This window comes from Triticum urartu, chromosome 7, assembly GCF_003073215.2.
Source record: "Triticum urartu cultivar G1812 chromosome 7, Tu2.1, whole genome shotgun sequence".
Classification (NCBI taxonomy): Eukaryota; Viridiplantae; Streptophyta; class Magnoliopsida; order Poales; family Poaceae; genus Triticum; species Triticum urartu.
Genome location: NC_053028.1, coordinates 159,226,129 through 159,247,301, shown reverse-complemented (window position 1 = coordinate 159,247,301; position 21,173 = coordinate 159,226,129). Strand labels below are relative to the sequence as shown.

Genomic DNA, 21,173 nt, shown 5'->3' with positions numbered 1-21,173 from the left:
CTTTAAAAAATCATCCTTTTAAACATATTCATGAATTAGCATGTGAAAGCTAAAAATAAAAAGAGAAGAACAAAGGGGAAAAGATAAAACAAACAAAAAACAAAAATACAGGAACTAGCCAAAGAAAAACTATTAAAATTGATGAAAAACACAGAAAGGTGAGAAAACAAAAAACCAGGCAATATCTTCTCAAAATAATAATAATAATAAAGGTCGGCTCAGTGACACACACCATTATAGGCGGTGGCCACTGTTGAATTATAGATGGGCCTTGGCCCATATAAGACAATAATTCGTGGTCAATCTTTTATGGCCATGTAAGTGCATGACAAGTGGTGTGAAGTTTAGTACCACCTCCCAAATTGAGGAGAGTTGAGGCCTCTTTATATGGGCTGCTCTACCACTTGCCATTCGGAACTTGAGAAGAGTGGTACACGTGTGATCCTCCTATGCCGCTGCCCACCTCATCATGTGCATGCATCGTGTTTCATGAATCGAGCCAAGCTCAGACCTATGCTTGCGCTTTACTTTTGTTGGGAAAGGTTAATTAATTCCGAATTAATTAGCGAGTCGTTCACAAATGCGACTCAATCGTGGGTCTAAGCCCAGGCCCACGACTCCCTACTCGACGACGTATAAATTGGAGGCGCTTGTGGGATGGATTATGTGGATTAAGATGATCTTCAGCTCAAGATGTTCTTCAATTATGTTACATGGGGTGTCTTAAAAGCAATTTCACTGCAAAAGAGGTGTAAGACAAGGGATCCTTTGTCATCACTGACCTTTGTTTTGGCTGCTGATCTTTTGCAAACAGTAATGGAGCAATGCAGGCAAACATCATCCAAGCATCGTTACCCTATCAAGCAAATCCAGATTTCTGTTATTCAATATGTTGATGGCACAATCCTCATTTTGCCTGCTACTCAAAGCAAAGTAATGCAAGTGAGCAGTCTGTTAGGTCACTATGCTTCTCAAACTTGTTTAAAGATTAACTATCATAAGTCAATTATGGTACCTATTAATGTCACTGAGGTAACTCTGACTCAACTTCTCAATGCTCTTGGATGCAAATAGGGGAGTTTTCCTTTTACTTACTTGGGAATGCCTCTAAGTGCAAAAAAAATTAAGATTGAAGACTTCCATTTGCCAGCAAATTGAGAGAAGACTTGCAAGGTGCTCCACTATGCTATCCTATGATGGTAGACTTTAGCTCGTCAAATTAGTGTTTTGAGCTCTAAATATTCTTCATGAGCACCCTGGCTCTTCCAGTGGCTATCACAAGCCACATCAACAAGTATTTAAGACACTTCCTATGGAGAAAATTTGGTCAGGGCAATGCTAGACTTGCACTAATTTCTTAGAAAAAAGTGTGTAAGGCAAGGTTTCAAGGAAGACTAGATATCTTGGATGTTGCTCCGCATAACAAAGGCCTCATGATGAAAATATGCATAGATTATTTAACAGGGGAAATCTACCTTGGGTTAACGGTTAACCTGATCTGGGAGACCTATTACCTATAGACCTCTCTGGTATTAGGATGGAGGGCTCAAGTTGGTGAAGAACCACCTGAAACTTTTAAACATGTACAAAAAAAATTCTGAATGGAAAAATTGGCAATGGACAAACCATACTCCTTTGGCATGACCGGTGGCCAGGGCAATCTTTGATTAATAAATATCCAAAGCTGCATTCTTTTGTCAAAAATGATTCCAAACTGTTGCAAGCTGGATAACATCTGATGACTAAACCCAATTTTTTCATACACCTCTGTCAGCTCAAGCCTTCCTTCAGTACATTGAGCTTCAAGGTCTGATTGATCAGCGCAACAACTTTTGGGTACAGGACATTGCAAATGTCATGGGGGGAACAAAAATACTCCTAAATTAAGATGTATCAGAACCTATGTGCAAATGAGGAGGAGCACATTTTCTTCAAATGGATTTGGAAAAGTGCAAACAAACTAAGACACATGATTTTCCTCTGGCTTCTCCTGCATGATAGAGTCAACATCGGGAATCTCTTAAGAAGGAAAACTTTCCACTTGGAATTTTACGAATGTGTTTTCTATAATGAAAAATCTGAGGAAAGTGCAAGGCATCTCTTCTGGGATTGTTGTTTCTCTCAAGATTGTTGGACCAACATCATTCCAAGCAAAAAGATGGGTATCTCTAACTTTGATGATATACTCCTAGCCCACCAACTACTTCCAAGGAAAATTGCTATTGATGTCTCATACAAGGATGTTGGAACATTTGGGATCCAAATAAATGGCAAGGTCTTCAGAAATGAAGTCGAGACTGTTACCTGTTGGAAATTCAAGCTCAAGGAAGATGTTGTACTGTTGGAGCGGATAATCAAGGCAAAACATTTAAATACTTTGAAGGGATGGATTAGTGCACATCTATGATGCTGGCACTTTGAGAATCAAATCTACTAGATAATTTCATGTTCCCAAGAGTAGGAATTGGTTGAACTCAGTATTTTTTCTTTAATTTTATTGTTGTTTCACTTGTTCCCAGTTATTTTCCTTTACAATTATTTGTTCTACGGTTTGCGATTCAAAAAAACTTGAGGTGAATTCAAGAGAATTTCAAACACCTTTCGGTAGAGTATTAGCTATTGATGAGGTATGTGTTAGTCTAGTAGAATAATGGACATTCTGCCTTTATAACATAGTCTCAACGTACGTTATGATTTGTTATGAATGTTTAATTGGCCATTACACATACGTATATTTATATTTATGTGTCACCTCTGCTTTGAGAAATTTTACTGGTGAATTTATGAACCCCTGTAGAATTTCCTACATAACAAACTTCTTCAAGCTACTTTTACATGCACTTTTAGTTTCTGTAATTAATTGATCTGAAATTATAGAAACACTTATATTAACATCATGTGCCCATAACTTATTGCAACTAGCAATGCTAGTGAGGTTCGCAACCTGACCAAAACCGTTGGAAGCACAAGTGGGTTCATTTTTCACGTGGCATGATAAATTACAATATATGGTGCAAAATATAAGTTTGTCTAAAAATGGTTCGGTGTTATGATATCCACTTTCAAATGAAGAAGTCAATTAAATTCAGAAACACATCAATCTATTTCCAACTAAAATGAGCACTTGCCATGTTTGAATTAAAAATGGGAATTTTCATATCAGAGTCCCTCTCATACTGCAAAAAAATCTAAGACTGGTCCGTCAAACCTAATGCCATATTTTTCTCAAAAAGGATAAACTGAAACCATATGATTGGTCTGTGTCAAAACCATCGAGCTTTACCCCGATCGAAAATAACTTTGACAGTGATGTGGCCACAATTTTGCAGACCTAGCAAATCCAAACAACACAATACTTGAAAGATAAGTGAAAAAACAAGAGAACGTATGGAAAAAACATGTTTATAGAAATTATTAACAAAGCACGTTTGTCCTAAATATTCTACAAAAACACATATATGGGCTTCAATTAATTTCGGAAGGTTGTTTAATATGCGTTTTACAAAATACTCCCTCCGTCCCATAATATAAGAGCGTTTTTGACACTACACTAAAAACGCTCTTATATTATGGGACGGAGGGAGTACAAGTTAGTCTAAAAATGGTTAGGTGATACGACGATATCCGCTTTGAAATGAGGAAGCCAATTAAATTAGAAAGCGCATCAATCTACTTCCAACTGAAATGAACACTTTCAAACTATCTAGCCACAAAAGAATCATGAAGCGCTCGATACAAAGAGCCAGGGGAAATGATGAGGGAGCGGAATCAATAGAGGTGCAAAATTTATATTAAAAAAACAGATCAACCAAAATGTCATAAATTTCAGAGATTGCCCGGGACATTTCCAAATTGGAAATTCGAAACCATGCATAATTTTCACTCCGAGATGCCTAGTCTATGCTTTGGAACAGCTTCAGCAATTACTATGAGGCGACGAGTACGTGTCCACCACTAGTCACTCTGGGGAATTGAAACGGTCTTCATAGGGAGTTTCATGTGGGAGCCAGGTCTCTGTCACCACGAAGGCCCGGAAATCAATTCAAATCCGGTGTCCACATCGCCGCAGAATGGGGAGTTCCACGCTTTGGCGGTGCCCCATCGAGGAGGGGCACAAACTAGTCCCCAAGAAATAATAATAAGCAAGTAAAAGGTGTTCAATTCATTCAAGAAGAAGACGCCAAAGAAAAAGGGAACGAGAAATAGCAGCCATGACCATGGCGCCGCCCCCCTCCCCCCTCCGCTTGCTCCCGCCACTTCCTCCTCTCTCTTTATATATATCTGCGCTGAGACAACAAGTGCCAATTATGCATCGGCAGCTCCAAATCGGCCATCGCAGTCTCTGGCCGCTTCCAGGCAGCACCAGCCAAGCCACGAGAGACGGACAATTGGACATATCGCATGCGCTTGACGCCTTGAGAAACCTTCGTGGATTGATCTGGTCCATTTTGATTGTGCACCTAGCAAGCAAAGCATAGGCTGGTTCTTTGAGCAGTTCATGGTGGGACGAGCGATGGCCAGGGCCAGGGCGGTGAGCGGCGGCGGCGGTGGCGAGCGCGGTGAGCTGCCTCGGCACGGGGGTCGACATGGCGGGCGACCTGCGGCTGAAGCACTGCAAGGCCGCGGAAGGGTGCCTCGTCGCCCGGAGCGGCGGCAAGGCGGCGGCGGTCCCCGTGCCGGGGATGGGCGCGGTGGCCGACGTGCCGGCGGACGTCATGTGCGGCAAGGGCAACCGGGTCAGGATCAGGTCCGACGTGCTCGAGTTCAACAAGGTTTGTTACTAGCTGCTGCTCAACTGCACCTTCCTCTCCTCCTTTTTTCTTGAGAGGCCCTCTAATTTTCTACTCATGCCTTAGAGTTGGAGGAGAAGAAATTTGGCTAAAATGATTTAGTATGAAAATGGAATTTGTTGAGCTGTGTTCAACTGTTAGATCTATATGCACCAAAAAAATGTCAGATTGATAAATCAGAGATGATAAAAATTAACTAGTCAAGTCATGAAACTATTGACCAAGATAATTCATTATCATTCTAATCCAGTTCCCTCGCAATCCCACCCGAGTACTCAACTCCTCGCCCTGGTCAAATTTTCCGACCAAACAAATCAGAGCAGCATGACGAATTACATTATCTTGTATTGACTTTCTAGTTGTCTTGAATCCTGGAGTTCTTGACTAAGCCAAACGCGACGGAACAGTTACTACAAAAGAATACACTCTAGCAGAGAATTCATCAAAGTTTAAAAATAATGGACAATGGCAAACAGCGACGGCCTCAAAATAAGACTAAAACCGTTATATTCCGCTATTCAAAACTTTGAATTTTTGTAAGGAAATTAGAGAACGCGTTCGTGACCGTGGATTGAATCTTGACCCCGCGCGCGCGTGGGTGCAGATGACGGAGCTGTTCAACGGCCGGAGCTCGGTGGCGGGGAAGATCCCGTCGGGGCTCTTCAACGCGTGCTTCGGCCTGGACGGCGGGTCCTGGGCGCAGGACGCCTCCAGCACCAAGTGCCTGGCGCTCGACGGCTACTTCATCTCCCTCCTCGATCTCCACCTCGACTGCCGGCCGCTCGCGCTCGCCGACCGCGTCGTCGCCGACGTGCCCGCCGCCTGGGACCCGTCAGCCATAGCAAGGTACTCTACAGTCTACATAGTGTGCAATGCATACATGTGAGCAGCTCCTGCTTGACCGTACTTGGAAACGAATCATGCAATTGACGAGGCGATCAGCTGTGGACGGCGACCTCCTCGTCCTTTGCCAGGATAGTGCAAGGCCGCCCACGACACTCGTGCCCATGTGGTGTGAAAGATCGTATGCGTGCGCGGTGGAAAATTGACGCAGGGCTTGACTTGTTCAAGTCAAGGTCTCGAATTACCTTTCACAACTTTGTGGGGCCTAATAGTATGTGAACCCTGATCATTTCACCCTCGAGAGTCATGGAAGCATGATGCATCAGATGATGTTTTGTCAGTCAGGACTTAGGACTCGGGACTCAGGATTCAAATTATCAGCTGATCTCCACACTTTTTTCGAAACGGAGACAAAAGATTTGCCTCATCGATTAATTAAGCAGAAGAGAATTGCCCGGTTAATTAAAGAAAAACCGGACGAAAACCGATACAGACTCACCATATGTGGACTACTCACAGAGCATGCAACCCCATAACCACACGATCAACCCGACAACCAAAACCAACACGCAAGGTCCATCAACCCTCACACTCTTACATCGCAAAGAAGACCCCAACGAGAGTACCTCGCTAAATACCATGCTCATCACCAAAATCCACTGAACCATCAAGCTGCTGCGGACACCTTTCCTGTGGCGCTACTCTTCTTTGCATTGCTCCTGAGAGCCTCCTCCACAATCGTCTTGCCAGATCCAAGGCTAGCCCTCTCCAAACGTTTGAGCAAACTGTGAATCTCAATCTCGAAGAGAATCTCATCAACCTTGTCGCGCACAGACGCCTCGTGCCTCACAGCCACATGCAAGCCGGTAACCGCAACGTCGGAACCTCCACGATCCACAGAGGCGAGCGGCTGGCTGGGCGCTGAAGGATCAGGCGCCAACATACTGACCGCCTCACCATCATCAGCCACGGGTACCACTGACACAATGGACTCAGGTGCCACCGACACAGTGGACTCAGGCGCCTCCAGTTGCTCACATGACAAACGAGAATCATGTCCCTCACACGAGGTCGCTGGCGCGTCGACCTCCATATGCTCCACAGACAGAGGCAAAGCTGGTCTCACACATAGTTGTTGAAGCTCGGGCATGACCTGCAGCACAGGGGTGACGACCTCGACGATGGCCTCATCCTCAACAGTAGCCGACACAAGGGGCAAGACAAACACCGGCGAAGAACTGGCCCCAGCACGAGGGGAGAAACAACCGAAGAGCTTCGTCCCCTTGTCTCCCACGGAACCAACACCAGAAACAACAGGAGGTCGCGGCGTCAGAGCAGTCGGCAACAAAGCCGGCACGAGGGAGAGCTTGGTCAGAGTAGCCTCCGCCCGCTCCAGAAAACTCTCAACACGTGCCATCTAGCCTTGCAACATCTTGGACTGATCTGCCAGAGTGGACTGTAGCTGATCTCCACACTAATAAACTGCATGAAAACTAACCCCACTCCCACTCTGTGAATCTGTGAGCAGTTTCATCGAGAGGTACGGGACGCACATCGTCGTCGGGGTGAGCATTGGCGGCCAGGACGTGGTCTACGTGAAGCAGGACAAGTCGTCGCTGCTACCGGAGTCCGAGATCAAGGAGCACCTGGAGAAGCTAGGCGACCAGCTCTTCACCGGGACATGCCCCATGCCTCCTTCACACAGCAAGTCCAGAGATAACAAGACCAAGGTCAAGAAATTTTGTTAATTTTCTGACCATCCCAAACTGAAACTATGATTACCTCAAGCGAAATGTGCTTAAAAGAACTCCATGATTATGACTGCAGCAGGTCCCTGAGGCCTTCAACGTGTTTGATGCCCAGTTAACACAGCCGAGGGTTGAAGGAATGACTAGTCAGGTCGCATGCAAAGAGGTACACTACTACTCCAAGTTGCAACTTATCAACAGTCATGAAGCAGGTCGTCTTTGCTGATTTTCAGCTGATGCAGGGCGTGACAGTGATATACTCCAAGAGGGGAGGGGACACGGCGGCGAGGAGCCACGCCGAGTGGCTGCTCACCGTGCCGGCAAAGCCGGACGCCATCGGCTTCAAGCTTGTGCCCCTGACATCCCTTCTCAAGGGAGTGTCAGGCTTGGGCTTCCTCTCGCATGCCATAAACCTCTACCTGAGATGTAAGACCTCTATCTACTCCAACAACATTTTTGGTCTAGCAGTTTCATGGAAAATCACCAGAGGAGAGAACGTCTATGTGCAGCTAAAAATGCTTAACTATGTCACTGATCTCCAACAGACAAACCCCCGGTAGAAGATTTGAGGTACTTCCTCGACTTCCAGCACCACAGATCATGGGCCCCTGTGCTCAGTGACCTACCCCTCGCTCTGTGTTCGAACCGGCAGGGCGCGAGCCAAGCCTTGCACTTCAGCCTTGTGGGATCAAAGCTCCATGTCAACTCAAACCAGGCAAGAAACCATTCCCCTTTGCTTCAAACCATCTGCAAATCCAATGGAGATGCATGCTCACTCAACTAAATGCAGGTTATCATTCCAAACTTGCCGGTCACCGGGATGAGACTGCATCTAGAAGGCAAAAAGAACAACAGGTAGCTGTGCTATCTGCAGTTTGCTGTAGCAGTATGTTCAGTTTTCTTCTATTGGAATGTTGACTGAACATCTTCATGTCATGGTCAGGCTAGGCCTCCACCTGCAGCATCTGGCGAGCACCCCAACGTTCATCAAGGGACGGCGGGACAAGCCGCCGATATGGCGCGGGTCGGAGGCGGTCTCCGACGAGCCGGTGCAGCGGCGGATGTTCGCCCGCGTCTGCACCGCGCCGGTGAAGTACGACCCCAACTGGTGCAGCGCGCACCGGCGGACCGCGTACGTCGTGTCCGGCGTGCAGCTGCACGTCAGGGCCCACGACTCGACCGCCGTGCTGCACCTCAGGCTCCTGTACACCGAGCTGGCAGGGTACGCCGTGGTGCAGTCCAAATGGGCGCACAACACGGCGAGGCTCTCGGGTAAAGGGAGCTTCCTGTCCAAGTCGTTAGGGGCGGCGGCGTCTTCGGGCGCCGCTGAGAGAGACCGGCAGGAACCGGCAAGAGTCAACGTCGACTCCGGCGTGTTCGCCGGAGGGCCGCCGGTGCCCGTCGGCGACCAGAAGCTGCTCAAGTTTGTTGACACGTCTCAGGTTACCATGGGGCCGCAGGACGCCCCTGGGTACTGGCTGGTCACAGGTGCAAAGCTTGATGTCGAGAAGGGGAAGATCTCACTCCATGTCAAGTTCTCACTGCTGGCTCCAGTTTCTTGACAAGCTGCTCCAAGAACTGTACAGTATCAGACTTGCTATCTTTTGTCATGCATTCTTTCAGAAATTTGTACAGGGAATCAGACCCAGGGAAATCCAATGGGCAACATTTCTATTTCTGATTGTCAGGCTGGAATGTAAATCAACGACGAGTATTGTAATGGAATTTCCAACCAAAACACCATGGTAAATAGAGGAGAACCAATAATCATGTGAGAATAACAATATATTCACAACCTGGGCAGCGGGGGTATGGAGGAGCAGAACCAAGCAAACACTCTAGCTACATTACAGATGGGAGAAGGACGTGGAGACCCGTCCAGCCTATACAAAAGCATCAGGTGCATCGACGACAAAACGAGGGCGAGCCGTAGGGGGTTAGACCTCGCCTCAGGGCCACCTCCTCTACGGTAGAGAAGCAATCACGTCAGATCCGAGCCTACTGCCCTTTCCCCGGCTCCCAAGATTATCACAGGGTCATCTGTGCTATCATCTCAACCACAAAACTAATACGTAATGGAACGAAACAAATACAGAGCGAAATGGACTCTATGGAATAGTACGCCGCCTCAAGTTAGTGCCGCCGTCATTGGAAGTTGCGTGCCAACCCACTTCGTGTTGCGCTTCTGCACACAAGGAACAAAATTCACTGTGGGTTAGAGGAAGAAACTGTATGAAGATGTAATTTCAGGAAGAGGGTGGTAAAAGATGAAGTCTCCTTCAATTTTTTCAGTTTCACCACATAGTAGTTGAGCTTATAGGTACGACAGACTTGAGAGCTTTCTCCAGTATCAAATTTACCAAGTGGCAAAATAATTCTAAGCTTTTGTTGTAAATGTAGTTCTGTACACCTGAATAATTCACAATTTCACATGTTTTCCTCGTATATTTTTTTAGTGGCATGACATCGTAAGAGAACTAATCACTAAGAGCAAATATGGACATAAAATTGCAGGTGCAACATAACAAAACTAAGATCACTTGGTGATGGAAATATTAAACAGAAATTGCTACTAATGTCACACATGGCAAATCATCATCCCAAGAATGTCATTTGAACTATTTCAATCAGAATAAGTTCCTGAAAACGTTTAAGAATCTGTGAAGATGTACCTTCCAGGAAGCAGTTGAGAACTCCCAGACCCTTTTGAGTTACCAAGCCGCCTGGCTTTGATTTCTTGGTCCTTATCGACACGCATAGCTGCAACTTCTTTCTCCATGGCAGCAACCTCTCGCCTCATCTTTTTAGCCTCCACTTCCATGGCTTTGGTTAAGGTATCAACTTTCTTTGCTAACATCTGCAAGACAAAAGGAGATAATAAATAACTTTATAATGTCCGCATCATGTCCGCACAAACTGCATAAATAAGAAATGGTTGCATACTTCAATGGCATCATCTTTGTCCTTTAGACTTTGATCTTTTTCATGGCATGCTTTCCTCAAAGATACCACCTCCTTCTGCAACATATTATACAGGAAACCAGAGACCATTTCAATTGAGTTGCTATTTGTGGTTTCATTACTTCTCTGATCTGCATTGCTATTTGGACTTTCATTAGTTCCCTCATCCACAGTCCCTTTCCAACCATCATTCGCTTCACGATCTTTAACTGCATCTGTAGATTTGTTAAGTAAATGTGATCCATTCCCATGGACCTTTCCCCTGTCTAGTGACCTAGTTCCACCATCAAATGACTTTGAAGTTCCTTTAGCGTGTTTTAGTATCAAGCTGCTGCTAGAAGAAAGAGAGGATCTTGAATGGAAAGATGGAGATCTCCTTGTTAATAAGCCATTTGGTGAGACTTTAGACATATTATCTGCTCCGCCGAGTGATAACCGACGGGAAGGACCGTTGCTGAAACTCTTCCCTTCAGTAGGCGGTCGACTAGAGCCACTTGGTGGCCCTCGCAGTCCATCTTCCAAAACTTTCAGGCGCAACTGGTATTTTTCCTGAGTTTATGAAGAACTAACAAGTTTAGCCTGTCTGAACAATTCCCTTAACAAGTTCTAGCTCACACTGAATTAAAACAGAACGGTTTGCAAACCTTAAGTTGAGCTTCAGACCGTGCTGTTCGTTCTGCAACAGCAAGCTTATCACGAAGTTGTTGCATTTCACCCTGCAGAAACCCCCCAAAAAAGGTAATTACAGGTTGCCACATATGATTTCGATAAAAGAGCCAGCAGGCAAAACGTTTAACTTCACCAAGAACAAGCATATGCCTGCATCTAAGCAAACAATGCACATCAATAACAGAAAGGCATAAATAAATCCTACTAGTCTCACCTGCATGAATCTGCGCTCTTCAAGCCACTGTTTAACTGGCATCACTTTATCATTAGAATCTTTCCACTCATTTGCTACCACCACAGCAACCCTATTTGCTGTAACTTTCGCACGAGCAAGTTCACGGTCAAGTGTTTTTCTTTCGTCCTGACAAAATCATGAACATAACTAGGTATCAGCCAATTAATATTTGATGGCAAAGGCAACAATTTAAGGGTAGTTTGTTACATTCAGCTCCTGCACTTTGCGCTGGTAATCTCTAACAGCATTGGCAGCTGCACCACCTGCAAGAACAGACTCTTCCAGCTCCCTCACAGTTTGACTAAGCTTTTCAACTTCTGCAACCTTTTGGCGATGCAACTTATCCAATATCTTATTTTCTTCCTGCAATGCATAAAGTAAACAATTCAGCATTTTCATAGCTCTATTGCTATATGTTGGAAGTTATTTACTCCAGATGGCCAAGAATACACTACATGCACCCACATACATGACAGATCTCAATTTGCTTCATCAAATCTTGGTTCTTGTTTTGCAAGTCATCAACCATAGCAGCTTTTGCCATTGCTATTTGCACAGTCCTTTCTGCTTCCAGTAGTGCTGCCTCCTTTTGTTTTGTTAGTCGATCCAAGGCTCTATTATCCTCCTGGAGCTTTGCAATCTGAAATCAACCAAGTCAATTTCATAGTTTATCATCTCTTTTGTTCATGTGAATGCATGACTACTGGAAAGTTGCAATTAGATACTCCCTCCATATCACAAATAAGTGACATTTTGGACGTTGACACAGCCTTCGAGATGTAACTTTGTCCACTAACTCCTATTGTAATATATGTATAAAAGACAAGAAAAATATAGTGCTCTAGAAATACCTTTCGAGACAATTTACACATGATTTTCAAATTTCCAATATGAATAATTAAAATGATATTCGCAGTCAAGGTTCAAAAAAAATCACTGGAGACATGTCCAAAACATCACTTATTTGTGACAAGGAGTAACCATCTAGGTGCATTGGAGGATGAAGATTGTGGGCTGTTAGGGAGACATTATAAATTCATGACAAACACAAAAATAGAAGGGGGGATATATGAAGTAAAAGTAGAACCTCTTGCCGAGATAGCTTTAGCTCTGCTTCAAGTGGGGCAAGAATGGCTTCAATTGGTGGCATGTCATCATCCTTTTGAGCTGCATGCACTCTTCGCAAAGTAGCTTCTGCCGCAAACTGAGCAGCCATTGCAGCCTTTTTCTCGTCATTTATCTTCTTGACTTCTAGATTCTACAAGTTTTATTCTCTATATTAAAGCACAATCAAAAGACAGAGAATAGCAAAAGATAAGACATAAGACAGTACTTTGTTATCTAGGTGATATTCTGTCAACTTGAGCTTCTCGTCCATCCTCTCCAGCTCATCTGTAAGCTGCCACACAAGATTACAGTCATGTTAATCAGAGAAAGTAGGTAATCATCGTCAGGTTTATGGTTAATAAAAAAATAATTAGTATCAACAAGTAATTCAGCGTTTTAACTTATGAACTTACACGAAACAGAAAAAATATTCAGTATAATATGAGCTGCAATAACTTATACTCAAACTTGTTTTCTAATTCATAGTTCTCTAGTCAGAGGATTTCAAGCCCTAAGTTTCAATCCATAATGATAGGTTGACAACAAACAAGTGAAATTCAATACAGGTATACACAAGCAGTTTAAGTTCTTCGACGCCAATTTATAATAAGAACTCATTGTCCACCAAAAAATATGCAATCATCGATAGTGATTCACATAAAATAAAAGGACTACTAGTGCATTATGACATTCGAATGGTCAAGAAAATGAAAATAATAATCAATGGCACATCATAAATATTTTATATTTCAAAGTTTGTTAACATGAAAGCAGGATATAGTATGCCAATGCACAAATATATAAGCTCCTCTACCTTATCTATGGACCATGGAATGTATTGAAACCCAAGAGTGGAAGAAAGCTGTATTATTCAAGTGCAACTGAAGAACTCAATTCGTGAAAAGCCATGCTACCATATTTGACCAATTAACTCTTGACGCCAAAAAAAAATATTGATAAAAGAATAACAGAGAGCGAAAGTAAGCTATAAGCATACAGTAACCCAGTCATAGTAATCCTAAGAGTTGGCAACAAGAGCCATTAGGCCCTGTTTGGTTCGGCTGTGGATTTCTAAAAGCAGCTGTGAAAAATCTGCTGCGGAAAAACAGCTGTGGAAAATCTGATGTAAAAAATATGTAGGTCATTTGGCAAACCAGCTGATACAGCCTTTTCAGATTTTGGCCCGCAGCGGAATCAGATTTTGGAAAGCACGTCCTGGGCTGATTCCGCTTTTGGTTCAGATTTTGGCAGCGGATTTCTGGAATCGGATTCTGCTGGGTTCGCCCTTTGGTTCAGATTCCGCTGCGCGTCGATAAAAGCTGAACCAAACAGGGCCTATGTCACAAGAAAAGAAAAGCCAGGCACCTCCTATACAACAGTTTGGCAGCATAAGTCCCCAGTTAGCAGAATGATTTCATTGTTGTTGAGCATCTAAGCCCATTCACATTCATTCCTTGCAAATCTAAAAATCTAGTTTGATAACCTAGCACACGGTATATCGAAATGAACCAGAATTCAGTGACAGCACACGCAGCAAGAGCCATGAATTAGCATACTGAAGTGTCCATTCTAAATAAATACAAGACCAGCAAAAAATCGAACAGCTTTATCTTTTTACCACAGGTGCTTCTGGCATTGCTTAAGAATGAAGTCATGGAAATTTGGTAGAGTTGAGCACCGAAATACCACAAGTACAGCCCAGAAAAATACAAGGCACAGGACCACTAAAAAAATATGAAGCATGAAAAACAAATGGCTATATTCCATTGCTAAGAACAAGATTAAAGATGGCTGTAGAAACACAAACACCTCCTATACGACAGTTGACAGCATAGGTCCCCACTTAGCAAATCGACTTCATTGCTGCTGAACACCTAAACCCATCGTTGCAAAACTAAAATTTTGGTTTGATAATCTAGCATTCAGTGGGCCAAAATGCAATGACAGTACAAGGTACCTCAACACCGCAACAAGAGGCTAGAGCCATGCAATTAGCATACTGAAGTGCCCATTCTAACTAATAACCTAACCGAATTTGGCACTTCCCCGCAATCCCTGACATCAATTCCAGCCTAAAATAGCAGATACCGCACCTCCGTACCACAAAATCCCAAGAGCAATCGGCAATTTACCTCCTCCACGGCCTTCTCCCGCGCCCTCTCGGACAGCCGCAGCGCGCGTATCTCCGTGTGCGCCTCCCCGAGCTCCCGCTCCTTGTCTGGCACCACAAACCAGCAAAACAGTCAGACCCTATCGAAAACACCGGAGCGAAACGGCAGGGGCAGATCAGCAGCTCACCCCTGAGCTCGTTCTCGAGGCGGGTGAGCTCGACCCGGACGGGATCCGAGCCGTGCATGAGCGCCATGAGCTCGTCGGCGTCGAGGCTGGCCCGCACGGCGCCCCTCCGCCGCGAGAAGCCCCTGGGCGCCGCCACATTCCCCTCCTCGCCGCCGTCGGCCATCTCAGATCTGAGCCCCGGCGGGCCGCCCCGGCATGCAGGGTCCGCCGCGCCCCCCGCGTCGGAGGGAGCCCTCGCCCCGCCGCGCCGGCGAGCCTCCCCCGCCCTAAGCGGCGAGCTCGGGGAGCGCCCCTGCCGCGCGCCGGGATCGGGGAAACCCTAGCTGAGCTCCGGCGCTTGCTCCTCCTCTTCCCCCCGCGTCACTGTGCGTGTGCTGTCTGCTGTGCGTGTCTCGCTTTTAGTAGTTGCGGTTGTCTTGCTCTTAAGTGGCGCGTTTAAAAAACTCGGGGCAGGGGAGGTCGGGGGGAAGGGGCTTTTTGGATTATCTTAGTAGTATAAGCGTGTGGGGTTTTGAGAGCGATTAGTGGCTTGATTTCTTTTTCATGGAGGAGGATTAGGGTGGTTCACAATGCTATTTTTAGAGACGGAGATGGAGTGTATTGTTACTCAAGTGTCTCCCTCTCTATTTGAGCCTTTGTACTTTATTTATTTTTTAGTTTTTTATTTAGGATTTTTGTACCTTAGGTTTCTTTTGAATGGGTATATTTATATCTTAAAAAAACACTTTGAATATGGAGGGCAACACATGGTAACTTTGGCGGTGGTGCTCTGCGAGCACAAGTCTCGAGCTTAGGTGTGAAGATCATCCGTTTGGACTTGGATGGTTGCACCTGGCAAAGCGATGTTTACGCATCACGTCCTTGTTGAACAGTTGAAGGTGTTGTTTTCGAGTTTGCTCAGACGTGCATTTCAGGGTGAAGACCTAATATATGATCCTTGGTGGTGGGCCCGGCGACGACTGACGCCTACGACCGCTTCATTCCTAGGGGATTGCTTTTGGAAAACGTTTCCCGTGGCCCGTGTGTTGCCAAGGACGATGGATGGTGTTCCCTTGCAAGTCGCTCATCTGGTCGACTCTCTTTGTTTTTCCTTATTTTTCTAATTTTCTTGGCTTTGTGCATCCTTGATGTCTTGATTTAGTCTTGACATTCTGTCGTCATGTAAGGTAGGTGTAATATGAAAGAAAAATATCACCCTCCCACCCTGCACCCGCGTGCGACGAGGAGGGCAGCCCTAGCAGATGTAGCCAGGTAGTCCCTACACCATGTCTCCCCTCCTTCGCTGCGGCCAGAGGGCGCGGTTGGGACCGGACGCCGGCACCGGCGACGAGGTCTACTCGTCTTCCCCCATGGCTGGCTCGACGCAGGACATTGTCGTGGTGATGGGGACTGCTATGTGGTCGCGCGCCAAAGCTTGAAGGGGCAACAGTGTGCCCGTGATGCAACGGGGAGCCTGGAGGTGGTCAAGGTGGTGCATGCCTGACGGGTTGGTGTCGGCGGGCGCAACAGGCTTCGGCGGCGGCGGCTGGCCAGGTTTGGACAGACGGGTGACGCGAGCTGCGGCGGCTTGGGCTGTTAGTTGTTGCCTTGGTGGTGGTCGAGGACAATGGTGCCCTAATGTTGGTTGGTCATGGCGACCTTGTGGCATGTGGCTGGCATAGTCCGGGTCTCCGCCTCTCTCTATGGGTGCATGGATCATGGTTTGACGGTGAGTTGGCAGTCCTCGGTGGTTATTGTGGGGGCTAGCGCTAGTATGGGGGCTTGGAGGTGGTGGTGGTCGGCGCGAGCAACGTTGCCCGTCGACCAGACGTGCCAGTTCCTAGGAAGCCCCTGTTGAGATCTGGACGGTCAAATCTGACGGGGCGATGCATGACACTCCCTCTGGTGGTGCTACCAGGAGGTGGCTAGCGGTGCGAGTCTGGTGTAGGACGCCCCTGCCCAGGACAGGCTTTTCCACTCTCGCAATCCAGTGTTGGCTGGGCAGCCATGGCGGCGGTCCTGGATGGCAATGCCCCCTCCGGGAGGCCAAGTGATGGGCCATGAAGGTTGTTGGTGAGGTATTTTGCCTCCACTTCGGGGTGACATTCATGTGTTTTGGCATCAGCGGGAGGTTTGGAGTGAAGGAAATATGCCCTAGAGGCAATAATAAAGTTATTATTGAAGGAAATATGCCCTAGAGGCAATAATAAAGTTATTATTTATTTCCTTATATCATGATAAATGTTTATTATTCATGCTAGAATTGTATTAACCGGAAACATAATACATGTGTGAATACATAGACAAAACAGAGTGTCACTAGTATGCCTCTACTTGACTAGCTCGTTAATCAAAGATGGTTATGTTTCCTAACCATGAACAAGAGTTGTTATTTGATTAACGGGATCACATCATTAGATGAATGATTGATTGACATGACCCATTCCATTAGCTTAGCACCCGATCGTTTAGTATGTTGCTATTGCTTTCTTCATGACTTATACATGTTCCTATGACTATGAGATTATGCAACTCCCGTTTGCCGGAGGAACACTTTGGGTGCTACCAAACGTCACAACGTAACTGGGTGATTATAAAGGAGCATTACAGGTGTCTCCAAAGGTAGATGTTGGGTTGGCGTATTTCGAGATTAGGTTTGTCACTCCGATTGTCGGAGAGGTATCTCTGGCCCTCTCAGTAATGCACATCACTTAAGCCTTGCAAGCATTGCAACTAAATGAGTTAGTTGCGGGATGATGTATTACAGAACGAGTAAAGAGACTTGCCGGTAACTAGACTGAACTAGGTATTGGAATACGGACGATCGAATCTCAGGCAAGTAACATACCGATGACAAAGGGAACAACGTATGTTGTTATGCGGTCTGACCGATAAAGATCTTCGTAGAATATGTAGGAGCCAATATGGGCATCCAGGTCCCGTTATTGGTTATTGACCGGAGACGTGTCTCGGTCATGTCTACATTGTTCTCGAACCCGTAGGGTCCGCACGCTTAAGGTTACGATGACAGTTATATTATGAGTTTATGCATTTTGATGTACCGAAGGTTGTTCGGAGTCCCGGATGTGATCACGGACATGACGAGGAGTCTCGAAATGGTCGAGACATAAGATTGATATATTGGAAGCCTATGTTTGGATATTCGGAAGTGTTCCGGGTGAAATCGGGATTTTACCGGAGTACCGGAAGGTACCGGAACCCCCCGGGAGCTAATATGGGCCATGATGGGCCTTAGTGAAAAGAGAAGAAGGCAGCCCTACAATGGGCCGCGCGCCTCCCCTTCCCTTAGTCCTATAGGACTAGGAGAGGTGGCCGGCCCCCCTCTCTCTTTTCCCCCTCCGCGAATCCTATTCCAACTAGGATTGGGGGGGGGAATCCTACTCCCAGAGGGAGTAGGACTCTCCTGGCGCGCCACACCTTGGCCGGCCAGCCTCCCCCCTCTAGTCCTTTATATACTGAGGCAGAGGCACCCTAGAACACACAAGTTGATCCACGTGATCTATTCCTTAGCCGTGTGCGGTGCCCCCAGCCACCATATTCCTCGATAATACTGTAGCGGAGTTTAGGCGAAGCCCTGCTGCTGTAGTACATCAAGATCGTCACCACACCGTCGTGCTGACGGAACTCTTCCCCGACACTTTGCTGGATCGGAGTCCGGGGATCGTCATCGAGCTGAACGTGTGCTCGAACTCGGAGGTGCCGTAGTTTCGGTGCTTGATCGGTTGGATCGTGAAGACGTACGACTACTTCTCTACGTTGTGTCAACGCTTCCGAGTCGTCTGCGTGGGTACGTAGACAACATCTTCTGCGGCTATCACATGATCTTGCGTGTGCGTAGAATTTTTTGAAATTACTACGAAACCCAACAGTGGCATCCGAGCCTAGGTTATTTATGTTGATGTTATATGCACGAGTAGAACACAAGTGAGTTGTGGGCGATATAAGTCATACTGCCTACCAGCATGTCATACTTTGGTTCGGCGGCATTGTTGGACGAGACGACCCGGACCAACATTACGCGTACGCTTACGCGAGACCGGTTCCCCCGACGTGCTTTGCACATAGGTGGCTTGCGGGCGACTGTCTCTCCAACTTTAGTTGAACCAAGTATGGCTACGCCCGGTCCTTGCGAAGGTTAAAACGGAGTCTATTTGACAAACTATCGTTGTGGTTTTGATGCGTAGGTGAGATTGGTTCTTGCTTAAGCCCGTAGCAGCCACGTAAAACTTGCAACAACAAAGTAGAGGACGTCTAACTTGTTTTTGCAGGGCATGTTGTGATGTGATATGGTCAAGGCATGATGCTGAATTTTATTGTATGAGATGATCATGTTTTGTAACCGAGTTATCGGCAACTGGCAGGAGCCATATGGTTGTCGCTTTATTGTATGCAATGCAATCGCGATGTAATGCTTTACTTTATTACTAAACGGTAGTGATAGTCGTGGAAGCATAAGATTGGCGAGACGACAACGATGCTATGATGGAGATCAAGGTGTCGCGCCGGTGACGATGGTGATCATAACGGTGCTTCGGAGATGGAGATCACAAGCACAAGATGATGATGGCCATATCATATCACTTATATTGATTGCATGTGATGTTTATCTTTTATGCATCTTATCTTGCTTTGATTGACGGTAGCATTATAAGATGATCTCTCACTAAATTATCAAGAAGTGTTCTCCCTGAGTATGCACCGTTGCCAAAGTTCGTCGTGCCCAGACACCACGTGATGATCGGGTGTGATAAGCTCTACGTCCATCTACAACGGGTGCAAGCCAGTTTTGCACAGCAGAATACTCAGGTTAAACTTGACGAGCCTAGCATATGCAGATATGGCCTCGGAACACGGAGACCGAAAGGTCGAGCGTGAATCATATAGTAGATATGATCAACATAGTGATGTTCACCATTGAAAACTACTCCATCTCACGTGATGATCGGTTATGGTTTAGTTGATATGGATCACGTAATCACTTAGAAGATTAGAGGGATGTCTATCTAAGTGGGAGTTCTTAAGTAATATGATTAATTGAACTTAAATTTATCATGAACTTAGTCCTGGTAGTATTTTGCAAATTATGTTGTAGATCAATAGCTTGCGTTGTTGCTTTCATATGTTTATTTTGATATGTTCCTAGAGAAAAATTGTGTTGAAAGATGTTAGTAGCAATGATGCGGATTGGATCCGTGATCTGAGGTTTATCCTCATTGCTGCACAGAAGAATTATGTCCTTGATGCACCGCTAGGTGACAGACCTATTGCAGGAGCAGATGCAGACGTTATGAACGTTTGGCTAGCTCAATATGATGACTACTTGATAGTTTAGTGCACCATGCTTAACGGCTTAGAATCGGGACTTCAAAGACGTTTTGAACGTCATGGACCATATGAGATGTTCCAGGAGTTGAAGTTAATATTTCAAGCAAATACCCGAGTTGAGAGATATGAAGTCTCCAACAAGTTCTATAGCTAAAAGATGGAGGAGAATCGCTCAACTAGTGAGCATGTGCTAGATTGTCTGGTACTACAATCGCTTGAATCAAGTGGGAGTTAATCTTCCAGATAAGATAGTGATTGACAGAATTCTCTAGTCACCATCACCAAGTTAGTAGAACTTCGTGATGAACTATGATATGCAAGGGATAACGGAAACGATTCCCAAGCTCTTCGTAATGCGGAAATTGACGAAGGTAGAAATCGAGAAAAACATCAAGTGTTGATGGTAGACAAGACCACTAGTTTCAAGAAAAGGGCAGAGGGAAGAAGGGGAACTTCAAGAAGAACAGCAAGCAAGTTGCTGCTCAAGTGAAGAAGCCCAAGTCTGGTCCTAAGCCTGAGACTAAGTGTTTCTACTGCAAAGGGACTGGTCACTGGAAGCGGAACTACCCCAAGTGATTGGCAGATAAGAAGGATGGCAAAGTGAACATAAGTATATTTGATATACATGTTATTGATGTGTACTTTACTAGTGTTTATAGCAACCCCTCAGTATTTGATACTAGTTCAGTTGCTAAGATTAGTAACTCGAAACGGGAGTTGCAGAATAAACAGAGACTAGTTAAGGGTGAAGTGACGATGTGTGTTGGAAGTGGTTCCAAGATTGATATGATCATCATCGCACACTCCCCTATACTTTCGGGATTAGTGTTGAACCTAAATAAGTGTTATTTGGTTTTTGCGTTGAGCATGAATATGATTTGATCATGTTTATTGCAATACGGTTATTCATTAAAGTCAGAGAATAATTGTTGTTCTGTTTACATGAATAAAACCTTCGATGGTCATACACCCAATGAAACAAGTTCATTGGATCTCGATCGTAGTGATACACATATTCATAATATTGAAACCAAAAGATGCAAAGTTAATAATGATAGTGCAACTTATTTGTAGCACTGCCATTTAGGTCATATTGGTGTAAAGCGCATGCCGTTTAGGTCATATAGGTGTAAAGCGCATGAAGAAACTCCATACCGATGGACTTTTGGAACCACTTGATTATGAATCACTTGGTAC

At 45.5% G+C, this 21,173-nt stretch overlaps 2 protein-coding genes across 3 annotated transcripts; one reads left to right on the top strand and one right to left on the bottom strand.

Annotated features, from left to right (window-relative positions):
* The first annotated feature begins 4,189 nt into the window (after positions 1-4,189).
* LOC125525547 (MACPF domain-containing protein At1g14780-like) lies at positions 4,190-9,059 on the top strand. Of its 2 annotated transcripts, none has more exons than XM_048690557.1 (8): positions 4,190-4,772; positions 5,395-5,636; positions 7,162-7,363; positions 7,461-7,547; positions 7,624-7,807; positions 7,927-8,096; positions 8,172-8,236; positions 8,325-9,059. In XM_048690557.1, exons 1-8 carry the CDS (start codon positions 4,587-4,589, stop codon positions 8,941-8,943), a joined length of 1,755 nt encoding a protein of 584 aa, XP_048546514.1. In that variant the 5' UTR covers positions 4,190-4,586; the 3' UTR covers positions 8,944-9,059. The 2 variants fall into 2 exon arrangements, with proteins under 2 accessions (XP_048546514.1, XP_048546515.1); XM_048690558.1 differs by having other exon boundaries at positions 4,192-4,772; positions 7,464-7,547.
* Positions 9,060-9,127: 68 nt separating this feature from the next.
* LOC125525546 (microtubule-associated protein 70-3) lies at positions 9,128-15,054 on the bottom strand. Its single transcript, XM_048690556.1, has 11 exons — positions 14,652-15,054; positions 14,486-14,571; positions 12,580-12,645; positions 12,334-12,504; positions 11,716-11,886; positions 11,454-11,609; positions 11,226-11,372; positions 10,987-11,058; positions 10,325-10,891; positions 10,054-10,238; positions 9,128-9,566 (listed from the first exon to the last, which is right to left on the bottom strand). The coding sequence occupies exons 1-11, from the start codon at positions 14,812-14,814 to the stop codon at positions 9,527-9,529; spliced, it is 1,824 nt and encodes a 607-aa protein (XP_048546513.1). The 5' UTR covers positions 14,815-15,054; the 3' UTR covers positions 9,128-9,526.
* Between the last annotated feature and the right edge of the window lie 6,119 nt (positions 15,055-21,173).